This window comes from Psammomys obesus, unplaced genomic scaffold, assembly GCF_907164565.1.
Source record: "Psammomys obesus unplaced genomic scaffold, mPsaObe1.curated_primary_1811, whole genome shotgun sequence".
In the NCBI taxonomy this organism is placed as follows: domain Eukaryota; kingdom Metazoa; phylum Chordata; class Mammalia; order Rodentia; family Muridae; genus Psammomys; species Psammomys obesus.
Window position 1 is genome coordinate 4,908,553 of NW_026585690.1, and position 22,073 is coordinate 4,930,625.

The 22,073-nt window shown below is 36.4% G+C and overlaps 1 protein-coding gene across 6 annotated transcripts in view; it reads left to right on the top strand.

The window, feature by feature from the left end:
- The window catches only part of LOC129668244 (sulfotransferase 1E1-like), a 46,518-nt gene extending 29,260 nt beyond the window's left edge, over nucleotides 1–17,258 (top strand). For all 6 annotated transcript variants that reach the window (XM_055596173.1, XM_055596181.1, XM_055596190.1 and 3 more), the window contains 6 exons: nucleotides 4,804–4,926; nucleotides 5,470–5,567; nucleotides 11,899–12,022; nucleotides 13,860–13,954; nucleotides 15,112–15,292; nucleotides 16,894–17,258. In XM_055596173.1, the coding sequence (XP_055452148.1) occupies nucleotides 4,804–4,926; nucleotides 5,470–5,567; nucleotides 11,899–12,022; nucleotides 13,860–13,954; nucleotides 15,112–15,292; nucleotides 16,894–17,006 (734 nt within the window). In that variant the 3' untranslated portion in view covers nucleotides 17,007–17,258. The remainder of the gene's footprint in view (nucleotides 1–4,803; nucleotides 4,927–5,469; nucleotides 5,568–11,898; nucleotides 12,023–13,859; nucleotides 13,955–15,111; nucleotides 15,293–16,893) is intronic.
- The last annotated feature ends 4,815 nt before the right edge of the window (nucleotides 17,259–22,073 follow it).

Below are 22,073 nucleotides of genomic sequence, written 5' to 3' on the forward strand. Positions count from 1 at the left end.
CTCTTTCTTTGTTGAGTCTTAGTGTGGTTTAGGTACCAAGGTGATTGTGGCTTCATAGAATGAGTTTGGTAATGTTCCTTCTGTTTCTATTTTGTGGAATAGTTTGAAGAGAATTGGTGTTAACTCTTCTTTGAAGGTCTGGTGGAATTCTGCACTGAAACCATCTCTTCCTGGGCTTTTTTTGGATGGGAGACTTTCGATTACTGTTTCTATTTCCTTGGAGGATATAGGACTATTTAATTGATTTACCTCGTCCTGATTCAGCTTTGGTAAGTCAAATCGATCAAGAAAATTGTCCATTTCAGTTAGGTTTTCATATTTTGTGGCATATAGACTTTTGAAGTAAGTCCTAATGATTGTTTGGATTTCCTCAGTGTCTGTAGTTATGTCCCCCTTTTCATTTCTGATTTTGTTGATTTGGGTGGTGTCTCTCTGCCTTTTAGTTAGCTTGGCTAAGGGTTTGTCTATCTTGTTGATTTTCTCAAAGAACCAACTTTTGATTTCATTGATTCTTTGAATTATTTTATTTGTTTCTAATTGATTGATTTCAGCCCTGAGTTTGATTATTTCCAGCCGTCTACTCCTTTTTGGTGTGTCTGCTTCTTCTTTTTCTAGGGTTTTTAAGTGGGCCATTAAGTTGCTTGAATGCGCTGTCTCGAATTTCTTCTTGAAGGCACTTAGTGCTATGAACTTTCCTTTTAGCACTGCTTTCATTGTGTCCCACAAGTTTGGGTATGTTGTGTTTTCATTTTCATTGAGTTCTAGGAAGACTTTAATTTCTTTCTTTATTTCTTCCCTGACCCAGCTGTCATTTAGTAGCAAATTGTTCAGTTTCCATATGTGTGTAGGCTTTTTGTTATTTCTGTTGTTGTTGAGGTCCAGCTTCATTCCATGGTGATCAGACAGGATACAAGGGATTATTTCAATCTTCTTGTATCTGTTGAGGTTTGCTTTGTGACCAACTATATGATTTATTTTGGAGAAGGTTCCATGAGGTGCTGAGAAGAAGGTAAATTCTTTTTTGTTTGGTTGGGTAAATGTCTGTCAGATCCATTTGATTCATGACCTCTGTTAGAGACATTGTTTCTTTGTTTAATTTCTGTTTTGTTGACCTGTCCTTTGTTGAGAGTGGGGTGTTGAAGTCTCCTACTATTAATGTGTGGGGATCTATGTGTGGTTTAAATTTTATCAATGTCTCTTTTACAAATGTGGATGCCCTTGTATTTGGGGCATAGATGTTCAGGATTGTAATGTCTTCCTGTTGGAGTTTTTCCTTGATGAGTATGAAGTATCCTTCCCCATCTCTTTTTATTAATTTTGGTTGAAAGTCCATTTTATCAGATATTAGAATGGCTACTCCTGCTTGCTTCTTGGGTCCATTTGCTTGGAAAGCTGTCTTCCAACCCTTTACCCTCAGGTAATGTCTATCTTTGTGACTTAGATGAGTTTCTTGTATGCTACAGATTGCTGGGTTTTGTTTACGCATCCATTCTGTTAGTCTGTGTCTTTTTATTGGAGAATTGAGTCCATTGATGTTGAGAGAGATTAATGTCCAGTGGCTGTTGTTGCGTGTGGTCATAAGGTTGTGTGTTTGGTTGCTTTTTGTTTTACTGTAGTGAGGTTAATTATTTTCTGTGTTTTCTTGAAAGTAGCTAGTTTTCTTGGCTTGTATTTTCCCTTCTCGTGTCTTCTGTAACGTTGGATTTGTGTGTAGTCATTGTTCAATTTTATTTTGTCATTGAATATCTTGTTTTTCTCTGTCTATGAGGACTGAGAGTTTTGCTGGGTATAGTAGCCTGGGCTGACCTCTGTGTTTTCTTAGGGTCTGCATGATATCTGTCCAGGCCCTTCTGGCTTTCATAGTCTCTGTTGAAAAGTCAGGTGTGATTCTAATGGGTTTGACATTATATGTTACTTGGCCTTTTTCCCTTGCAGCTTTTAGTATCTTTTCTTTGTTCTGTATACTTACTGTTTTGATTATTATGTGACTGGAGGATTTTCCTTTCTCGTCTAATTTATTGGGTGTTCTGTATGCTTCTTGAATTCTTATTGGTCTTTCCTTTAAGTTGGGGAAATTTTCTTCAATGATTTTGTTCAAGATATTTTCTGGTCTTTGGAGCATGGAATCTTCTTTTTCCTCTACACCTATTATTCTTAGGCTTTTTCTTTTTATGTTGTCTTGAATTTCTTGGACGGTCTGTGTCAGGAATTTTTTAGATTTAATATTTTCTTTGACAGATACATCTATTTCTTCCATTGTGTCTTCCACACCTGAGATTCTTTCTTCCATCTCTTGTAGTCTATTGCTTATGCTAACCTCTGTGGTTCCTGTTTTCTTCTCTAAGTTCTTTCTTTCCACAGTTTCCTCCATTTGTGTTTTCTTTAAGTTTTCCAATTCTATGTTCAGGTCTTGAGCCAACTTATTCTGATAGCGATGTCTCACAGTTAGCATCTTACTGGATATCTCATTATGATATCACCATTGCAGTTATTCTCTCAATAGATTTCTTTAAAAACACATTTTTTATGTTCTTTCTGAATAACTTTGATACTCCCTACCCAATATAAATACCCAAGGTGTATTATGTCTACCATCAACTTACTTCTATATTCTTCCCAAATTTATCTCTCCAAGCAATTTCATTTTTTAATTTTAATTGTTTATTAATTACAGTTTATTCACTTTGTATCCCAGCCGTAGCCCCCTTCCTCATTCCCTCCCAATCCAACCCATGCCCCTCACCAAGTCCACTGATAAGAGAGGTCTTCCTCTCCTTCCATCTGACTCTAGCTTATCAGGTCTGATCAGGACTGGCTGCATTGTCCTTCTCTGTGTTCTGACAAGGCTGCTCCCCCATCAGGGGAAGGTGATCAAAGAGCCAGCCACTGAGTTCATGTCAGAAACAGTGCCTATTCCTCTTACTAGAGATCCACTTAGATACTGAGCTGCCATGGGGAACATCTGATCAGGGGTTTTAGGTTATATCCATGAATGGTCCTTCGTTGGCTTATCAGTCTCAGAAAAGATCCCTGTGTCCATAATTTTGGTTTGGTTGTTCCCCTTGTGGAATCCTGTCCTCCTCAGGTCTTACCATCTTCCCTTTCTTTCATAAGATTCCCTGTACTCTGCCCAAACTTTGGTTATGAGTCTCAGCATCTGCTTTCATACACTGTTGGGTAGAGTCTTTCAGAGGCCCTCAGTTTTAGGCTTCTGTCCTGTTTCCTGTTTTCTCCTTCTTCCAGTGTCCATCCCTTTTGTCTTTCTGAGTGAGGATTGATCATCTTACCCAAGGTCCTCCTTCTTGCTTAGGTGTACAGATGTTAGTATGTTTATCCTATATTATATGTCTAATATCCACTTATAAATGACTGTATATGGTGTGTCTTTCTCCTTCTGGGATACCTCACTTAGAATGATATTTTCTATATCCCACAATTTGTTTGCAAATTGCACGATTTTCTTGTTTTTAATTGCAGAGTAGTACTCCATTGTGTAAATGTACCACAATTTCTGTATCCATTCCTCCGTTGAGGGACATCTGCTTTGTTTCCAGGTTCTGGCTGTTATGAATAAAGCTGCTACAAACATGTTGTTTTTTTGTTGTATACTTGAGCATCTTTTGGATGTATGCCTAGAAGTGGTATAGCTGGATCTTGAGGTAGCACCATTCCTAATTTTCTGAGAAAGCGCCAAAGTAGTTTTAGGAGTTTACATTTCCACCAGCAATGCAGGAGGGTTTCCCTTTCTCCACAGCCTCTGCAGCATATATTGTTACTAGAGTTTTCACCTGTTTATTCTTGTTTAATTTTCTTTTCACTACTATATAATTCTTAGATGTCCCCTGCTGGAAAAAAGTATCTCATGCTGCTGCCTGATAGGGCTCTTCCTTATATCATAAAAGTGGTGAAATCATGCTTGCAATTTAGTAAACCTAAGCTCAATTGTCTTCTCTTCCTAAGGAAACTTCATTGTCCCTAAGATTAATTAATTTTTACTTTATACATAGTAATGTTTTATTTGCATGACTGTATATGCACTGCATACATGATTAGTGACCACATAGAAATAAGACAAGAGGGTGTCTGTTTCCGTAGAATTAGCGTGATGGATTCTTTGAGCTGGCATGTTGGTGTTGGGAGTCAAACTTGAATCCTCTGTTTGAGCAACAATGTTCTCAACTGCTGAACCACTGCTCCAGCTTTTGAGGGAAACTTCTCATTCAACATCCTAGAAACCATAGCAACAGCAGCAGCATGTACCCTTCCTTTGTCCATCTTCAAGCTCTGTATTCTTGTCTGTATTACAACATCCTAAGTAATAAAACTATACTTTGTCATTACTGGTTTTCTTTTTTATTTTTATTTTTTTGATTATCATCAAAAGCCAGAAAGCAATTCATACTCTTCTATATTCTCTGAGTGAGGCCTCAGTTTAGGCACAAAAACTACTAGGGAAGTCTTTAATATATTAACACTTTAATATAGCTGGAAAGTATGCTTGTATGTGTGAACCCAAGTTCACCTTTTATGCAAGTCTCTTCACTTCTTATTCATAACAGTTAAAGTTCAGAGAGTGAATAGTTTTCATAATGTCACAACTCATCATGGGAAGGCCTGAACACATTGACCAATTCCTGTTCATAACACTATACATCCATATTTGCTGAAGTTATTTTGGGTGATGTATATTCAAATATTCAAGAATACATTGTTTTGGTTTGGATGATATCAAACAGTATTAAAAGAATATTGTTATAATCCATAAAGGTTCATTGGAGACTCAAGTGTTTTTAAATTTTACAGGAACCACATGGCTAAGTGAAATTGTATATATGATCTATAAAGGTGATGTGGAAAAATGCAAGGAGGATGCAATCTTTAACAGAATACCTTACCTGGAATGTAGAAATGAAGACCTAATAAATGGTAATTTTTAAATAATTTTTTAAGTATGCAGGCATACATTTTAAGACATATGTATAGAATATGGTTGATAGATGGTATAGATATGTTTATGCTACAATAAAGGCAAAAGGATTTTAAGCAACATAGTTAATTAATATTCTGTCATGAATATAGGAGATTCTAAAACTTTAAACCCAGAGTAGTCTGATACCATTGTATGTGTTTGAAAGAGTAAATGATCTTAACTATTATATGTATTCCAGAAAGTCTTCTATTATGTCAGCATTTCTTTCTCAGTTTCCAGTAGTTTAAAATATTGTACATGGTAGGAAAACTATTCACTGAATTTCAAGAACATTCACAACTCTATTCATAAAAGTTTGCTTACCAATGTGTATTTGATCTTACTTTGCAATTCATTTAATTAATAATTTTCTTCACAGTGAGTTTGTATTATTATTATTATTAAATCAATTTATAATCTGAAGTAATCTTTTAAAAAGTCCATCAAAATTCATATGAACATTTTTAAATTGTACATATATATATTTTTTTTTAAATCAGGAGTGAAACAATTAAAAGAGATGGAATCTCCTAGAATAGTGAAAACTCACCTGCCAGCCAGTCTTCTTCCAGCATCATTTTGGGAAAAGAATTGCAAGGTAACCAGAATTACATTTTCTTAGACTTATGCTAAACTCTACCACTTTAAGGAGGCAGCTATCATTTAAAAGGCATCTTATACATACTTTATTCCTCTTTTCTTTAACAAAATTTTTTTTCAACAAAATTGAATTATTTTTGTTATAACACAAGTCTAGATTGTAATTATACTTTTCTTTTTTCCTTTACTTAAGATGATTCTGAAAACTAGTTAAACACTAAGCGTTGGCTTGTTTCTGGGTAAAAGAAGAGTAGTTGTGTCATTCTTCTGATAGAGCTAAGTACGATTATCCTTGAAATCTCAAGCCTAGTGTTTAACTCACTGGAAGCATGGGATGAATGCTAGGAGGCTATATTTATTTCCGGTAGATAGAATGTCTTTATTTTACAAAACATTGTAAAATAAATGTGTGACATCGTGAAACATTCAAATGAATCAGAATAGGATATCTAAACAAGTGTCCTGAGATAGGCATTTACCCAGTGAATGAAAATGACTGTTGTCCTCCATTTCACTTGCTAACAATGCACTCACACTTGAAAAACTATGAGAAAGAGATTTATTATTGTTTGTGGTTCTGATCCAGGGACAAGATGTTTTACTCGCTCATGGCCTTCTTGTTGACAAATTTTCAAGGCAACATATGAGAGAATGGATGCATAAACATTTATGTCTTTAGTCTCTAACCCTTTAAAACCACCAGTGCTCAGTAGTTTGCTTCTATGGTGACCTTTTCTAAATCTTGATACCTCTCAAAAGCCCAACTTCTGAATACCAGCCAGGTTGTGTTCATTCTACAGGTACACAACCCTCATTGTGAGCATTGAACTTGAATGTGAATTTGGAGGGTGCAAACCATATTCAAAGCTACTGGTTCCTGTCAAATGTTGGGCACACAAGACACAGGCCACAGAGGAAGACAGTGTAACCAGTCCTTATGAGATCTGATAGGCTAGGGTCAGATGGAAGTGGAGGAGGACCTCCCATATCGGTGGACTAGAGGAGGGGCATAGAGGCAGAAGAGAGTAGAAGGATAGAATTGAGAGGAGATGAGGTAGGGGGCCACAGCCAGAATCCAAACTGAATAAATTGTAATAAATGATAAAATTAAAAAATTAAATAAAACAATAAACTGAAAAAAAAAAGACACAGTCACTTAGAGTAAAGGCATAAGTAAACAGACCCTATGAGTAGTGCTTAGATCATGGAAGAGAAGACATCTAAATAGATGCATGGTTTAAATAGAGGAGAAGTCTATTCAAACCCAGAGACAGTTCCCAGAGATTGCTGAAACCAGTTCAGCTTACCAGGTAAGTGGCCATGCTGGGTAAACAACTGAAAGAAAATTCCCTAGGACTTATATATAAGAAAATTGGATCAGGCTCAGAAACTTTGATTTTACTTTAATTACAGTAAGCCTGGGTAGCTTTGTAGAGAAAAAGTCACACAATTTTACAGCATAGGCAAAGTGTGACCACAGAAAGAATGTTGTGTACCCTGCCTGCTAGAGTTTCTTGATATATTTGTCACTTTCTAGATATCTGGGGCTTCACACTTCAAAGGTTCTAATGCTTTCTTATTTTCAACTGAAATAACATTAAACATCCATCCTCTGTAGATTTTCTACAGAAAAGCTTTCTCACAGTTCTGTACTTTCTTCAGATGTCTCAGTACCATTTTTTTTCTTAAGAGTCTTTTGGTTTTTTTCAGAGTATGAATCATTAAACCAAACCCAGGCCCGAGAGTCAGAACATCTAAGAGATTTGCTACTGACTCATTTCATGACATTAGGCCAGGCATCTAATATTTCTGAATCTCAGTTTTTTAACCTGGAAAATGAACATAATTCTGTATTCTTTCTCTCAAGGACAGAGATAATATGAATCTAAAGTGAATAATAGTGTTATTTTTCATGTGATTGGTATCGACATGGAAGAATACGATTTGTAGCTTTGTTGAAGGATGGCTAAGCACACTTTGTCTTCACTGTGTACAGCTTATAGTGGAGAGATCAGATTTCATCTGTGTCATATTAGAATATGTCCTGGGAGATCTCTACTGTATTACAAGAAAGTATTTCAGGGCTTGCTATTTTTTTTTTCCCGCAGGAAGACAAAGGCTTAAAGGGAGTTCTTCCAATGACTTTGATGTGAGCACCTAGTAGTGCCATTTTCTTTCTTTCTTTTTTTTAATTTTATTTTTCTTTTTAGTTACATTTTGTTAACTCTGTGTCCCAGCTGTATCCTGCTCCCTCATTCCCTCCCCAACCCCACACTCTCTCCCTGGTCTCCTCCCTGCCCCTTTCCAAGTCCACTGATAGGGGAGGACCTCCTCCCCTTTCATTTGACCCTGTTTTATCAGGTATCTTCAGGGCTGGCTGCAAAGTCCTCCTCTGTGGCCTAACAGGACTGCTCCTCCCCTGGGGGGCGGGTCAAAGAGCCTGCCCTTGAGATCCTGTTAGAAATAGTCCTTGTTCCCCTTACTTTGGAAAACTACTTGGTTACTGAGCTACCAGGGGCCACATCTGAGCAGAAGTTCTAGGTTATATCCATAGATGGTCCTTGGTTGAGTGTCAGTCTCAGAAAAGACCCTGTGGCCAGATATATTTGGTCCTTTTTATGTTCTCCATTAAAATTTTAAATTAATAAAAGAGTTTTTTCTTTTTATTTATTTATTTTTTATTTATTACAGTTCATTCACTTTCTATCCCAGCTTTAGCTCCCTCCCTCAACCCCTCCCAATCCTACTCTCCTTCCCTCTTCTCCTCCCATGCACCTTCCCAAGCCCACTGATAGGGAGGTCCTCCTCCCCTTCTATCTGACCCTAGCCTATCATCAGTACCGGCTGCATTGTCTTCCTTTGTGACCTCTTCACAGGGAGATGATCAAAGAGCCAGCCACTGAGTTCATGCCAGAGACAGTCCCTGTTCCTTGTACTGGGGAACCTACTTGGAGACTGATCTGCCATGAGCTACATCTGAGCAGGAGTACTAGGTTATCTCCATGCATGGTTGGACTATAAGTTTCAGAAAAGACCACTGGGCCCAGATTTTTTTTTTTATTTTGTTGCTGTCCTTATGGAGCTGCCCCCTTCAGGTCTTTTTATAAACCCTCCTTTCATAAGATTCCCTGTACTCTACCCAAAGTTTGGCTGTGTGGCTCAGCATCTGCCTCGATACCCTGCTGGTTAAAGGAATGGATACAGACATTGTTTTACATTTATGTAATAGAATACTACCCAGCAATTAAAAACAAGGAACTCATGAATTTTGCAGGCAAATGGATGGAATTAGAAAAGATCATCCTGAGTAAGGTATCTCGGAAACAGAAAGACACATGAGGTATATAACCACTTATAAGTGGATATTATACACATAATATAGGATTAACACACTTAAATCTGTACACCTAAGGAAGCTAAGCAAGAAGGAGGACCCTGGGTAAGATGCTCAATCTTCACTCAGAAAGGCAAAGAGGATAGACACCGGAAGAGGGAGAAAACAGGGAAAAGGACAGAAGTCTACCACAGAAGACCTCTGAAAGACTTCTTAAGAGTTTTAATCAAGCCACTTTTTTTTTTTCTTCTGAGAAGTGTTGTAAGATATTACTGCTACTTTGAAATCTGCAGATTGGATTTATTGCATACTTTCTTATGTCTCAGAGTCCATCAAAGAAACAGATATGATTGTATGAAATGAATGTGTCTTTGGATTATCTTCAGATTGGTTTATTAATTCATCAGAGAAGAGGTAGTAGAGAGTATTTTGTATGTTTGGAGTAGAGGATCAGAAAGAATAAGTGACAAAATAAAGAAAGTGATTTTAAAAAGAGCAGGACAGGGCTGGAGAGTTGGCTCAGAGGTTAAGAGCACTGATGTTTTTCTAAAGTTCAACTCTCAGCAAGCACATGGTGAATCATAACCATCTATAATGAGATTCGGTACCCTCTTCTTGCCTGTAGGCACAAACGCAGACAGAATACTGTATAAATAATAAATAAATAAAAAGGGCAGGACAATGAATAAGAAAACCACTTTTGGACAATGAATATGAACTTGCAGTGTGGTTTAGAGGAGACTGTGTTCAAATTGTTAGTTGAAACAAATGAATGAACAAAATCTCAAAAAAGGCACCGAAGCAGCTTGAGGCTCAGAGATCTTTCTGCCTGATCCTCTGCTACCTGGCATACATGGATCACAGACAGTGAGCCAGCAGAGACAGAGAATCTAGCATAGACTCCTTGAGACAGGGTGACCCAGACTGCAGTACAGGCTCTAGGAACAATCAGTCAATGCTACAAACAACTAGATGACTAGAGGCCGGCATAAGAATACAATAACAAAATTGATCATGATTGAGTACATGAGTTTAGTAAATTAAATGAGTTGTGAATTTAGATAATAAGAAAACCCAGAAGCAGAAAGACATACACAGTATATACTCACTTATAAGTTGGTACTAGATCTGTAAGATAGGATAAACATACTAAAATCTGTACACCTAAAGAAGAAAAACAAGAAAGAGGTCCTGGGATAAGATGATCAATCCTCACTTAGAAAGACAAATGGGATGGACATTGGAAGTAGGAGAAAATAGGGAACAGGACAGGAGCCTACCACAAAGGGCTTCTGAAAGACTCTACCTAGCAGTGTATCAAAGACAATGCTGAGACTTATAACCAAACTTTTGGCAGAGTGCAGGGAATCATATGAAAGAAGAGGGAGTTAGTAAGACCTGGAGAACACAGAAGCTCCACAAGGACCTAATATATCTGGTCACAGGGGGCTTTTTATTAGACTGTATCTCCAACCAAGGTCCATGTATGGATAGAACCTAGAACCCTTGCTCAGATGTAGCCCATGGTAGCTCAGTATCCAAGTGGGTACCATAGTAAGGGGAACAGGGACTATTTCTGACATGAACTCAATTGTAGGGTCTTTGAACTCTTTCCTGCCACCTCCTCCCCCCCGAGGGAGGAGAAGGCTTCCTAGGCCGCAAAGGTGGACATTGCAGGCAGTTCTGATAAACTAGAGTCAGATGGAAAGGGAGGAGGACCTCCTCTACCAGTGGACTAAGAGAGGAGCAGGGAAGAGATGAGGGACGGACGGTGGGATTGGGAGGGAGTGAGGGTGGGGGCTACAGCTGGGATACAAATTTAATAAATTGTAACTAATATTTAAAAAATAAAATAAAAAAGAAAGCACAGAAGTTGGAAAGGGTTAAAAAAAAGTAGGCTAGTGTTCAAATTATTACCTCAAAGAAATGAATGAACAGCTTAGGTACAAAGTAGAAGTCCTTTTCTTCTCCTTTGAATTTTTTTTTTAAATTCTTTACACATGAGAATAATTCTTCAAAGAATAAGCAGACATGTTTCTCTAAAACGGTTTGTAATGCATAAAGAAGGTAATGATCTCAACTTCAGCGTCTTAGTTGTAGAGTGGTAGGGACAGAACTCTTTTAAAAATTTTATTTATTTTTTATTAATTACAATTTATTCACTTTGTATCCCCCCTCCCAATCCCACCCTCCATTCCTTTTCTTCTCCTATGCCCTTCCCCAAACCTACTGATAGGGAAGGTCCTCCTCCCCTTCCATCTGACCCTAGCCTATCAGGTCTCATCAGGACTGGCTGCACTGTCTTCCTCTGTGGCCTGGCAATGCTGCTTCCACATCAGGGGGAGGTGATCAAAGACCCACCCACTGAGTTCATGTCAGAGACAGTCCTTGTTCCTATTACTAGGAAACTTGGAGATTGAACTGCCATGGGCTACATCTGTGCAGGGGTTCTAGGTTATCTCCATGCACGGTCCTTGGTTGGAATATCGGTCTCAGAAAAGACCCCTTTGACCAGATATTTTGGTTCTGTTGCTCTCCTTGTGGAACTCCTGTCCCTTCCAGGTCTTTCTATCTTCTCCTTCTTTCATGAGATTCCCTGCACTCTGCCCAAAGTTTGTTTATGAATCTCAGCATCTGCTGGGTAGAGTCTTTCAAAGGCCCTCTGTAGTAGGCTTCTGCCCTGTTTCCTGTTTTCTACTTCTTCCAAAGTCCATCCCATTTATCTTTCTGAGTAAGGATTGATCATCTTACCCAGGGTACTTAGGTTACTGAATATGTTTCTTAGAAGAATCAGACTAATAGCCACTAGGAAATAGAGCAGACATTGCTTCAATGTAACATACTATGTTTTTTTTTTTCTGTATATTGTTTATACTTTTATCTTTTTTCACACTAAATTTATATTTTTACTTGCTGGAAACATGAATCTTTAAAACTTGATTACAACATGGTTGATCATCTATGCAGTGATTTAACAATTTATCTCATCCTCTAGATGATCTATCTTTGCCGGAATGCCAAGGATGTGGTGGTTTCTTATTATTACTTTTTCCTAATGATAACTAGTTATCCAAACCCTGATTTTTCAGAATTTGTGGAGAAATTTATGCAAGGACAAGGTAAGAGCACCTTAACTACTTTGGATTTTTTTTCAGAAAAGAAAAATAAAAACATATGCTATTTTGTGCAAATGAATATAAATGAATTAATATAAACAGAGATAATATAAAAGAAGTATAATATAAATATATAAAAACAGAACTATAGTATATTATATAAATAAAGATAGAATGTAAAATAATATAAACATATGTAGCCAGAAACACAAGATAAGTAAATATATAAATATGTACAACAGATGAATATAATATATAAACAGAAATAAAATATAATATAATATAAGAAAATATACATATACATAAAGATGAATATAACGTAAATAAAATATAATATAAATTTGTATGTAAACATATATAGACTATAAGGTTCCAAATGGATATAATATTTCACAAATTCTAAAACACAGATGCTTAGAGTAATGGCAGGCTGATGTATGTGAGGAGGATGAAAAATTAGAAATCTAGGGATTCTAATATAATCCCAACAAGTAAATGCATTGACTTTGTTGTGACCAGCAGGGTTGGTAGTTTGCCTTTTATAAGTCTGAGAGCTAAAGCATCCCTTCTCTAACATACAGTTTTATATTTTCAAAATGTTTTAGAACATGTTATTGAAACATGATTTAAAAGTGGGTGAAGTTGTAAAAGCATGACTCATTTTTTTTCCAGTAAAATGCCAAGTTATTAAATGAAGTCATATGTAGGTATTTATTGTTATTCTGAATAGTTATAAAACTCTTGCTTATTTTTCTAGGTATGTAGATTGAACATGTTCATTTTTATTTCACTGAACAGTAAAGAGTTTCTTGAGGAGATATTATGGGAATGTTACCATTTCATTAAAATTCTGACTAAAGCAATGGAGTATTTGTATTTGAAGACAAAGGGGGGAAAGTAGTTTAAGCTTCATTAAGTAAGCAATGTAAATTATGTAGGGATAATTGAAAAAACATTTTAGATCCATAGAACATAATATTGCTCATTAGAAGTTGTGGCTTGCAGAAAAAAAAGTATTCTAAAGCATCATGAGGAAAACATATGCCTCAAGATTGTCAAGATCTCCTTGAAATACAGAGAAAAATAATTTATGTGCCTTAAAATGGTGAATTATATCATTATAATGTCACTGTGGGTCTTCTCAAGAAAAAAATCTGCTTATAGCATCAGAGCACAGAGCATCAACAGTGGGTCAATGTCAAGTCTAGTGGTGACTCAAACTGTCTGTGCTAGCCTTGGATTTGATGAAACTGTTGTATAAAGGCAACAGAAGAAAAAGTGACAGCATTTGCCATATCACAACATCTCCAAAATCTAACTTTATGGAACAAGAGGGATTGAAATTGTCCTATGAGAGTGAATTTCACAATCTGAATTACTAGTCTTATAGTAAATGCTCACATAACTACTAGTCTCTCTCTCTCTCTCTGTCTCCCTCTGTCTGTCTCTCTGTTTCACACAAACAGAAATACCCAGATATACATAGAAACATAGACTCACATACAGAGAAAAACATAGCTCTCCACACACACACACACACACACACACACACACACACACACACACAGCAGTTTAAACATGCTTTTATTGCTCTAAATTGAATTGGTTTGTCTTTTCTCAGCATCACAATGCATGCCATGCGGTTAAACTAAAAGTATGTTTTTGAAGATAAAATTATTCAACATTTTTGAATCATTGCTGTACAGAACTCTTCTTAATAAGTCTAACTGACCTGTTCTGATTCTATGATCATTTTGCCTTTTTAAAAATAATTTGAATACTTCTGTCAAGATTACAAAATAATAATCTAATATCTTTACACTTTTTTCTTCTTATTCAGTTCCGTATGGTTCCTGGTACGATCATGTCAGATCTTGGTGGGAAAAGAGTAAGAATCCACGAGTGCTATTTATGTTCTATGAGGACATGAAAGAGGTAAGGGACGGAAGACATATAAACATTTTCAGTAAGCTTAAAGATTCTTTTAACATCTGACATTACCCTGAATGCAATATTAGCACTGGAAACATGGCATCAACCACTTGCAAAGCTATGAAAGGAAAAGAACAGTAATCCAGTTTGATTAAATTTTAATCTAGTAAATAAAAAAGTTTAGTGATTATGTACACCTTAAATCCCAGTGTCAAAATTTTTCTAAAGATAAACTTTGCAAAAAGAACCTTGAATTCATAGAAATAAGAAACAAAATCAATATACACACTTGGATGATCACCAAACTTGCTCTTTCTTTCACTGCACACTGTAGTCTGAGAGTTTATGTGTTTAGTGTATGATATTGGTTGTGATATACCATGTATGAGATTATAATATCTAGGTATGGTAGCTGACACCTGCAATTCCAGCACTTTTGAGGCTGAGACAGGTAATTAGGAGTGTGAGCCCTGTTTGAACAGAGTAACAAGTCTTGCCTAAAAATGAATAAAAAATAATTAAATATTCCTGACCAGGTAGATGTGTCAGTGGATAAGTCATTGCTATGCAAAATGAGGCCTGGAATTCAGATCCCACCCCTTTATTAAACCAGGGAGGCATGAAAGCTGGCTTTTAATCCTAGTGCTATGGACACAGGAAATGCCACAGGCAAACTGACAGGACAAATTAACAGAATCAGTGTACTCTGTGTTGAGGGAGACAACCTGCCTCAGGAAAATAAAGAATATTGTAAAAGAAGAATTTATATAACTACATATTTCTATTTTCACACACTCAAATACAAATGTATGTGCATTTAACTGTATGGATGCTCACATACATACAAACTTGCATACACACACAACAGACATGTCTATGGAAAAATAAATAGAAATGAAAAGAATTAGAAAGAACTGTTTTACTTGTTGTAAAATTACCATTTTGCAACTCATCTTATTTAGGCCTAAAAGTTTTTAAAGTGTCTCCTGAATCTATTTTTTTGGATGAGGAAGAATTGTTTTAGAATAGTTTGTTTTCTTCATTATATGTTTAAATCTAATATGACCAGGTAGAAAATAATGTTCTCTATCATGTTTTGCCTATTTCCTATTCACCAATTTTTGTCAACTTGGTCTTCAAATCACTTTGTTTCTCTGTAGGATATCAGAAGAGAAGTGATAAAACTGATAGAGTTCCTGGGGAAGAAGCCCTCAGCAGAGCTCTTGGACAAAATCATTCAACACACCTCATTCCAGGAGATGAAGAACAATCCATCTACCAATTATACAATGATGCCAGAGCACATGATGAACCAAAAAGTATCGCCTTTCATGAGAAAGGGTGAGAAAAGAAAGTGTTGCAGAAAATATACAATTAGCTTATAGTGTTTATTATTAAATGCCTGTAATTATTACCATGTTCTTATCTAGCCCACTATCATAATCAATAAAAGATACAGACACCTGTTATATTTTAGAATAAGTCTTAATTTATCTGGGTCTGGGCAGATATTTCCACCTAAGCTATCTTGTTATGCCATCTGCTTTAATCATTTCTATCTGTGCTGCTTTCTACCCATAATTCCATTATTACTTACTGATGCTCTCCATCTGGGCTGCTTCTCTCCATGTGATCCTCAGTCACATGGTTCTTCACCTACCCCATCCTGACTACCCTCTTTCTCCTCCAGTACCTTCTGTCCTCCATGATCCTTCTGTCCCCAAAGCCTGGGAATCTTAGTTAGGCCTCTCACTTCTGCCTTTCCCCAGGGTAGGCCTTTTATTCAGGCAATCGGGAATAATTTCTTACGCAAAGTTACGTATGTTATTTTGTGGTGTCTGCTCATAAAATACAACAAGCCCACCCTGGGGAACAAAATAATCAACAATCAAAAATACAAAGCATCAGATCGTGCTGTACAAGGGAGTCAGGTAACTTTCTGTTAAAAGGACTAAGCTGCCATGACTTAGGCAAAAATCTACTCAAGTTATTCACCCTGCATAACCAGAATATTTTTTCTTTACATCTATTTTTTCTTGAATTATTGAATTATGAAGTTTGTAGCTGAATTAAACACTATTTATTAATAAATCCAAGAAGATTTTACTAATACTGAATTTATTTTCTGTTTATTTAGTGTGAGAAGGATATCATACACTGTATAATGGCAGACACCTCAGCATCAGCAATGATACCATAATGTACCCACTGTCATTAACTAGGTCTACATATATTGGGTGTATACCATTATGCCTTATATATATTATCTCTACAGATCTTGATTTGAAACTAGGAAAATGGATTTACTATCTTATTTTGAGATAAAGAAACAAGTTCTGAAAAATAATGTTTTTCTTGTACAAATGACAGAAAGTTTTGAATGCTAAATGACAAGGAAGGAATTCAAAACAATTATATTTATCAATAATATCAAAACACAATAAAAGGAAATATTTCATAGAAGCAGTATCTGGTGAACTATATATACACCAGCAGTATCTGGTGTCAATTTGTAAACCTGAAATTTGGAATTATTTTTGTGTAACATTCAGGGAACAATGCCATGCAAGTAACTGGAAGTAAAAGCATAAGTCTGGTTTTGAGAGATTAATGAACACAAAGATGATGTTCAATAATTTGGTCATCACTGCACCATGGATCTCATTGTGAAGGCCTGATATATGAGAGAAAATCAAAGAAGAAAGCTTATTGGAGATGGTATACAAAAGAAAGGATGAGTCAAGTAGGATTTTTTTTCAAGACATTAAAATCTAATTTGTCTTTGCAAAATCAAATAATGTGATATTCAAATATTTTATTGGGAAACTTAAATATTAGGAGAATTTTTCACAGTATCAATGAAATAGATACCAGATTAATAAAAAGCCTCCTGATTGTGGCTCAACAGGTTGACACTTCTGTTTTCATCTGTTTCTTTCCAGGAATCACGGGAGACTGGAAAAACCACTTCTCAGCAGAGCTAAGGGAGAGATTCGATGAGCACTATGAAGAGCAGATGAAGGACAGCGCTGTGAAGTTCAGAACAGAGCTCTGAGATGCTTCCTTTTCTTGCATCTGAAACTGGAATGTTCTTCACTTTATCCTCCAGTTTCTCTTGTTTTGCTTTTCAGTACAAGAGTCTTTTTGAAGGCTGATGATTTAATTTCATTCTGTCTTTTAAACTTTTACATCAATTTAATTTCTGAATGAGTTTGACAGCAAAATCACATTTCTCTCATATATAATATAAGCATGTGTTCTCTAACAGTGCTCAAATATTTCTAATAAAAATAATTTGATGTCTCCATATTTAAACATCTATTCATTCATTACAATATAAATCTTTCCTTGGTGACACACAGACCAACAAATATAGAGGCACTTTGAGATTCACAAGTAGGTAACCTAGTGATTGTGTTTTAATGCCAAATATATACAAAATTATATGAACAAATTAAAACAATCCCAAGAATTGTGAGGTCACTTCAAGATAACATCTAAATAACATAAATTTATAGAATGAGTTAAACTAAAACATAAGTAATGTCTTTTCATATGATTTTTAATTTTAGTTTTATATTAATTACATTTTTTTGTTTTATATCCCAACTGTAGCTAAGGACTTTGAACATTTCTTTGAGTGTTTCCCTGCCATTTGATATTCTTCTACAGAGAATTCTCTGTTTAGCCATTTTATAATTGGATTACTTGATTTGTTGCTTTTTAACTTCTTGAGTTCTTTATGTAGTCTGGATGTTAGCCCTCTGTCAGATATAGGGTTGGTGAAGATCCTTTCCCAATCTGTAGGCAGTCGTTTTGTTTTGATGATGGTGCCCTTTGCTTTACAGAAGCTTTTCAGTTTCATGAGGTCTCATTTATTGATTGTTGATCTTAGAGCCTGTGCTGTTGGTGTTCTGTTCAGGAAGTTGTTTCCTGTGCCAATGAGTTCTAGGCTCTTCTCCCCTTTTTCTTCTAACCGATTTAGTGTGTCTGGTTTTCATATGGTTTGATCCTTTAGTCCATGCTGATGGAGTACAGAATCATAGATTGCCATCACTGTCATGTAGAATCATGTAAGATTTACATCACCTAGAATTTGGAGAGTTTTCCAACAAAAGCAATACAGTAATAGAGTAAAACACAATCCATTTATTGTTTTATATAGGTCGAACCACCCCAGTATCTCTGGAACAAATGAGTCTTGCTAGTGATCAATCACCAAAAACCAAACGATGAATCTCCTAGTAGTGGTTTGATCGTTTCTTACAATGCGTTTGGATCCTACCAAGCTCTCCTCCCTTAGTTCTTCCCAGATACCCCTCCCTTCCTTAACTACACAACTTTGTACCCCTTTGAGACCCTCCAAGACCAATGTGTGCTGCTCAAATTGTCTTGGATATGTGCTCTTTCACCAGAGCATGGTCAACTTACTGGGGCTACACTCTTAGAGATAACTCTAGCTCATTCTGCCTGCAGCTAACAATTGCCAGTGTCTCCAAGGCCTGGGTGGTATTTTGTGCCTAACTACCTTTCTGTGCTAGAATTTGGTCTGGCTTTGATTTGTGCAAGTGTTTTGCATGTTGTCACAACTTAAATGAGTTCATATTTGTAGCCCCCTTGTGTGAGAGCAATCCAGTGCTTCCCTGTAGTCACGAATCACCTCTGGCTTTTACATTCATTCTTCTCCAAGTGATCCCTGGACCTAGAAGGTTGGGTGAGGGATATATCTTCCTTTTAGGGCTGATCATCTGCAATATCTTATTCACTTTTGTGTAATGAAGCATTTGCAGACTAGATAGATCTCTCTAAAAAATAGTAACCAATTATATAGATTTAAGCTGTGATGTTAAATACATGTCAGTCAGGCTTTAGCTTGATCAGATGGTAAAGGTCAGAATATTTATTTTTAGTTTGTCCCCACCTCAAATAAAATTAAATTACATGAATGTGGGCAATTTGCTTTTATTCATTGGAATAGCAAAACCTGTTCATAGTAAATTCTAAAATAACTGATGAATTAATGAATGGTAAGGTGAATCCGTGAGTATCAAGTCATATATATTTGCCTTTAAAAATAGCCATATCTAGAGTTCTCTAAATATGCATAAAAACTACATTGCTATCACTTTCATATCTTAAAAATTGAACTTTTATTTTAAATTATTTTTTTAATTATTTTGTCCTAAATTTCAATTTTAAGACCAAAGCTGTAAAAGAAAATTTAACATGCATGTACTAATGACAAATACTCAGAGTTAAGTATACAAAAGTCTAAATACAAAAGACTAAATACAAAAGTCTCCATTATTGATTTTTATTTGTTTGTTTGTTTTCAAGACAGGGTTTTTCTGTGTAGTTCTGGCCATTTTGGAATTTGCTCTGTGAATCAGGCTGGCCTTGACCTCAGAGATCTGCCTGCCTTTGCCTCCCAAGTGCTGGGATTAAAAGTGTGTCTCACTATTGCCAGGCTTAGTGATTGCTTTTTATGAAGACTTCAGGAAGAACTTCTGGTCAATTCTGATGATGAATCTAAAGATTTCAAGTTTCTACATCTGTAAAAACATTTAGTTGTTCTGTGTTCATGTGTCTTTGTGGAGCCACTGATTCCTGGGCTGTTGTGACAAAAATAACTGGTACCATTAATAGCAGCAACACATGTGTCTATCCCTCCCGTTCTGTAGGCCTTTGTAACCTGAGCCATTAGCTGTTTTTGATGCCCTGCAAGAATAACTGGGATCAGGCTCTAATGCTTCTCTGTGTCACTCTTAACCTCCTGCCTCTCTCTCTTCTTTTTCCCTTTAATGTACTCAGTTTCCCACATGGGTGTTTATCATATTGCCTCTAAGATTCCTTAGGTTTGACTCATTTGAGATGCATGTGCATGGAAAAATCAAAATTCACCCCTTAACATTATACATATATTCAATGTATAAGAAAAAATGGGGGATATGGACTTTTTGTATGGATCTAATACTACCAGAGCATATGTAACACTGATAAAGTCCATTCAGATCATATCATTTCCCAAACCCATATTTTTTTGTGCCAGATATGATGGATTTTATCTTGTTTTCCACTTTTGTCTGTATGCTGTCTGTATAGTGATATTTATGTGTTACAAACATGCTTATATTTACACCATACACACAGAGCCTACTAATTCATAACTTTTGTCTCTAGGGAATACTTATATTTATTTTTACAAAATATTTTAAATCATTTTCACCATCAAGATTGGCAGTAGCATAATAACAATTGTATTTAGAATCAATGAAAGCAACACCGCTGAGCCTCCGCTAAGTGTAGTATGTTGCCTTTTTTCTGTGTACTCACTTAAGACCTATATTTTACACATTGGTTCCTTGTAGGGGAGGATAAGTTGTATCATGGATTCAGTTTCTACATGGCAGGAGAGGTGGAGAGAAGCATGTGAAATCAGATTGATGGTTGTTAAATTTCCTGGTTAATTTCAATGGGACCAAAAGAGGTGGGGTCAGCACCTCAGTGAAATTAACAGGCTATGATTTATCGCATAATCACTCAGGCTGTGATTTATCTGTGGCTTTATAATGATACATTAGTTTCAGCTCTGTCCTATGAGACTGCAAGCAGTAAGTTCATAGTGCAACTTCCCTAGAATGTAAATCTCCAGTCTCCTATGTGGGCATAGGGGCAAAGACTGAGGATCACTTTCTGGCTATAAGGAATCAGAGGAGGCAATCTAGGAATCTTTCTCTCTTTGTTTATTTCACTGACCTTTAAAAATGTTTAACTGCCTGCAGGTGCTTTGCTGTGCTGTGACTCCACAGAAACATGCAGTTTGGGCTGTGCTAGACTTCTACCATGAAGCATACTGAAACAAATAAACAAAACAAAACAAAACAAAACCAACAAACCAAATGAAAAAAATACCCTCTCAAAATCTTACTCCTGTACCTAACAATATGTATGCTTGAGATGTTCACAAAGGAGATTAATAAAAATTAGTTATAACCTCATATCTTACAAAATGAGAGGCTTTACCCTCCACTCACTTTGTCACACCAGCAGTTAGATGTGAAGCCTGGGAATAAAAATTGGGAAACATATCACAGAACACATTTTGTCATGTGGAAAATTAAAATGGCTTCCAGGGTACTGTTATTTGGAAATGGATGTTATTACATTTGCTGGTTGTTAAGTAGTTAAATTGTTATGGTAAATAATCTAGTATATCTTGGGATGCTACAGCACCATTTGAGGAGTAGAATTAGCTCCGTGTTTTCTCGGCTGCACTTTCTTTCCCCCTTCTTCTTCACAGGGAACATGCCCTTGCCTTTGTAGATCTGGAGCGTCTGATAAATCACTTTTCCTTAGATTGTCTCATAGGCACACAAGAGCCGTGAAATAGCATGGTTTGCTTTTCTTCTCCAGTTTAAATCAGGATTTAAAGCAATGAGCTTTCCCTGTTGATCACAACTATTTCAGAGCTGTAAGTTCAGGATAGGTATATTCTTTTATTCTGTTTTCCACCTACTGTTATAACAAACATCCATAACACTTTTTTTGAGTCTTTCAAAACAGCAATCGGCTTTCTTCGGTATAATAAACAGTTTTAAGCCGTTCTTTAGCCTTCAGGCTTCACTGTTCAAAACAACTCAGAGAACAAGGCTTCCATTTATTAGCTTCTCTGCAAACACAGTCTAGATCTGCAGTTCTTATTAGCAGATTCTTTGAAGTATGTTATTTGAACACTACATTCTAGAACTCAGAAACAAGAGACAAAAACCTGAAACATTCTCGTATTTGTGTTTTTATAAGATACGAAAACAGGGAGATCCAAGATAGAGCGACCAGCACACACGTTATCTGAGAGGCAGAGGTTCTGAAACTCTGAAATTGGTGAGTGGAGGGGCAGCTGAAGCCAGAACATTGACATTGAAGCTTCCTGGGTGAAAGGGACAACCTGTGAGACCATTTGGATCCAGGTCCCCTGCGGAGTTCTCTGGGGATTGAGGGTGGCAAAGAGTCAATCCTGCTGCACTTTGCCTTGTTGGGCTTACCTCTTCCTAGGCAGAGGCGGCCCACAGTGCTGATGTCTCATAGCACAGAACTCCCTGCTCAGTGACTGAGATAGCAATGA